The following is a 2,826-nucleotide window of genomic DNA, read 5'->3' as shown; positions in this document are numbered from 1 at the left end:
AAATAATTCTTGTGTGAAATAAAGCACAGTGGAAAGTATTATACAAAACATTATTCTGAATGAAAATGACGGAAGTAGCATAAAAACACATTGATCGTAACCCGGCTCAAAAAGGAGCCACTGACAGACTGTACAGCCAGTCAGTCACGCATCAGAGGGTTAAAGTCAAGAAATAATAAAAACTTTTATCAACTTCCTCCATTTTTCAACAACTCTTTGACACAGCATAGGTACCTCATAAAATATCAGGTGACTTGGATTCTCTAAGTCATATTTCTTCTTTATCCAGTTCCTTATTTGCTGCAATCACAAGAAAGCCAGAGATAATGCAGTGCAGTAAAAATAACCAATAAAATTAACTATGGCTGTTGCATATATGTGATATTTTAAGATCTATGCATACAAACTTGTATTTATAGTATTTGTTATGTTTCATCTGTTTTTAATTGCTTTTATTTGACTTTTCTAATGTGTTGAATGATAATTTAATGTTATTAAGCTGACAATGAAAATTATGCTAAAGATAAAAAGCTGTTCACAAGCTGTATCAGCTCTAAAAATATTTAACACCAGAAATTTGCTTGATGTCCTTTAATGGGTCTTGAACAAGTTGCACAGTGACTGAAGGAGGAGCAAAAGTTTGAGACTGAAAAGGAAACAATGATTGACTTTATTACTGGGGAAAAGAGCAGGAAGCACAGAGATCTGGGTCAGATCAGTGGAGCAGGACTGAACGCAGCAAAGACCTGATCATAGTGTAATATTGATTATTATCAATAACAACGATGAGACCTTTATTCCTCAGATATTCCTCTTGTACGCGGTTGATGTATGTCTTCCTAACTCTGCTCTGGGTGAGTGTTTCTTTTTTAAATATTTTTCTTTTCGTCCCTTCAGACAGGAGCTGATCAGAGGAGCTGTGCAGTGAAGAGCATTTTAACCAGTTGTGGTGGTTTGGTTACTTCTGGAGTCAGAACATTAACCAGCTTTAGCTTTTTTCAGTTATGAGTTTTCTGAATCAGAGCATTTAATGAACAGCTGTTATTAATGTGAGCTAATAGTAATTAATGCAGCTGCTTTTTATGCATTCAAACATTTAAAGTATGTTCACACATGGACATTGTACATTAATGTTGTACATTGTTGAAGATACAAACCACCAGAATAATGGTACACAGGAGATCACTGCAGCTGTTACTGTGTTCTAAATGCATGGCAGCCATCTTTGATTCTGAAGTTTGTAAATGTAAAGAAGACTCCATGGTTTTTCCTGTTTCTGCACTGATGTTGATGCATCTGTGCTTTCAAATCTCTTGACAACAAGGTGTTTTTAAATTGGTGCAGGTTATTCCAGTTTTAAACTATTTTAGGAGCGCTGGTCCAAGCAGTGTTGAAGACTCTGATGCAATGTTAGGAATACTTTTATGAAGAAAAACAAAAATGAGTCTTTGATATCTTGGAAATGATCTGATCTTTTCTGACAGGTAGTTCTGCTTTTTCTCATTTCTCCACATTAATCTGTGACAGAGAAATGTTGTAACATTTCAATTATTTCCTGCAAGAAAGTAACTGAAATGTTACTTCCTTGCAGAGAAACATTTTGATTAATTCAAAAACAATTCAAAAACATTATATTATAATTTTACTACTGTAGTTGTTTTAGCTTGTTGAAAGGGGGCAGCCAGTTTATTCATTCTTGCCCATTTCTTCCTTATTCTTATGCAAGTTGTCAGTTAACAAGACCTGGTTAGGTAAATTATATAGGGATTAAAAGTCAACACTGGATTTATTACGGCTCTGAATCAGCAGCAAGCTGGGGTAAATTTGTTGCTTCAGTCAACACATGAGGTGGAAGAGCTGAGGTTTACCTGACAGCGGTGACGAGCCTCTGCTTGTTCATGTGATTCTAGGGGAATAATCAATGACAAAGATGGAGATTTTATCACTCAGATCCACATCATCCTGTAACTAATAATGTAAATTCAGAAATAAATAAATAAATACAAACATGATGTGTTGGTATGAGCAACCACCACAATCCCCAACGTTCCTGGTCTGGCGAGACAAAAGCTGGACTCTCTGGACAGAGTGTGTCTCATTACATCTGGTGTAAAAGTGACACCATGTCATTGTACTGATGGTAAAACACGGTGGTGGTGGTGTGATGCTCTGGGGCTGCTTGGCTGCTTCAGGACCTGGAAGTCTTGCTGTGATCAATGGAGCCATGAATTCAGCTCTACACCAAAACACCAACAATTACTGTTTCATATCGCTTTGGAGTTTTTCTATTTCATTAATAATAAACGTCTTCATGTAAAAACTGCAATTTGTGTTTACTTGTGTTGTATTTGGTTAATATTTAAACTGGTTTGATGTTCAGAAACACTGAAGTGAGACAAACATGCAAATAACAGGAAGTCAGGAGGGGAAACAACTTTTCGGACAACTATCTTTGGAAAAATGATTTATGTATCTACTGGTCATAGTCAAATAGTTCTCCAGCATCTTTAATGTGTTTTTTATTCATGGTTTCAGGTTGTAACAGTGAACTCCACAACATTAGAACCAATGAGAACATCTGAACCTACAACATCTGAACCTACAGAACCTGGTTAGTATAGAAAGTATTATTATTATTGTTTATCTTTTATAAGTTACCTTTAGTTTTTCTCAAGTGTCTCCTTGTTTCAGCTCCTGGAAACGTAGCCAGTGTTTCAGTGGAGACCCAGACCACCAGCAGTTTAACTCTGAAGTGGGACAAAGTTGATGGCATCTCAACATACAGACTGGAATATGGTTCTGTCTCTAGGAACATCAATGCTGCTG

At 36.3% G+C, this 2,826-nt stretch overlaps 1 protein-coding gene across 5 annotated transcripts in view; it reads left to right on the top strand.

Annotated features, from left to right (window-relative positions):
- Positions 1–2,479: 2,479 nt before the first annotated feature.
- LOC103151436 (receptor-type tyrosine-protein phosphatase H-like) overlaps positions 2,480–2,826 on the top strand; it is a 15,795-nt gene continuing 15,448 nt past the window's right edge. For 2 of the 5 annotated variants that reach the window (XM_016681443.1, XM_016681442.1), the window contains exon 1: positions 2,480–2,611. In XM_016681443.1, the coding sequence (XP_016536929.1) occupies positions 2,569–2,611 (43 nt within the window). In that variant the 5' untranslated portion in view covers positions 2,480–2,568. The remainder of the gene's footprint in view (positions 2,612–2,826) is intronic. The other 3 variants (XM_016681445.1, XM_016681444.1, XM_016681446.1) reach the window with 3 other exon arrangements.

This window comes from Poecilia formosa, unplaced genomic scaffold (genome assembly GCF_000485575.1).
Source record: "Poecilia formosa unplaced genomic scaffold, Poecilia_formosa-5.1.2 Scaffold281, whole genome shotgun sequence".
NCBI lineage: Eukaryota > Metazoa > Chordata > Actinopteri > Cyprinodontiformes > Poeciliidae > Poecilia > Poecilia formosa.
The sequence above is the reverse complement of the archived record's forward strand: the minus strand, read 5'-3'. Positions and strand labels throughout refer to the sequence as shown.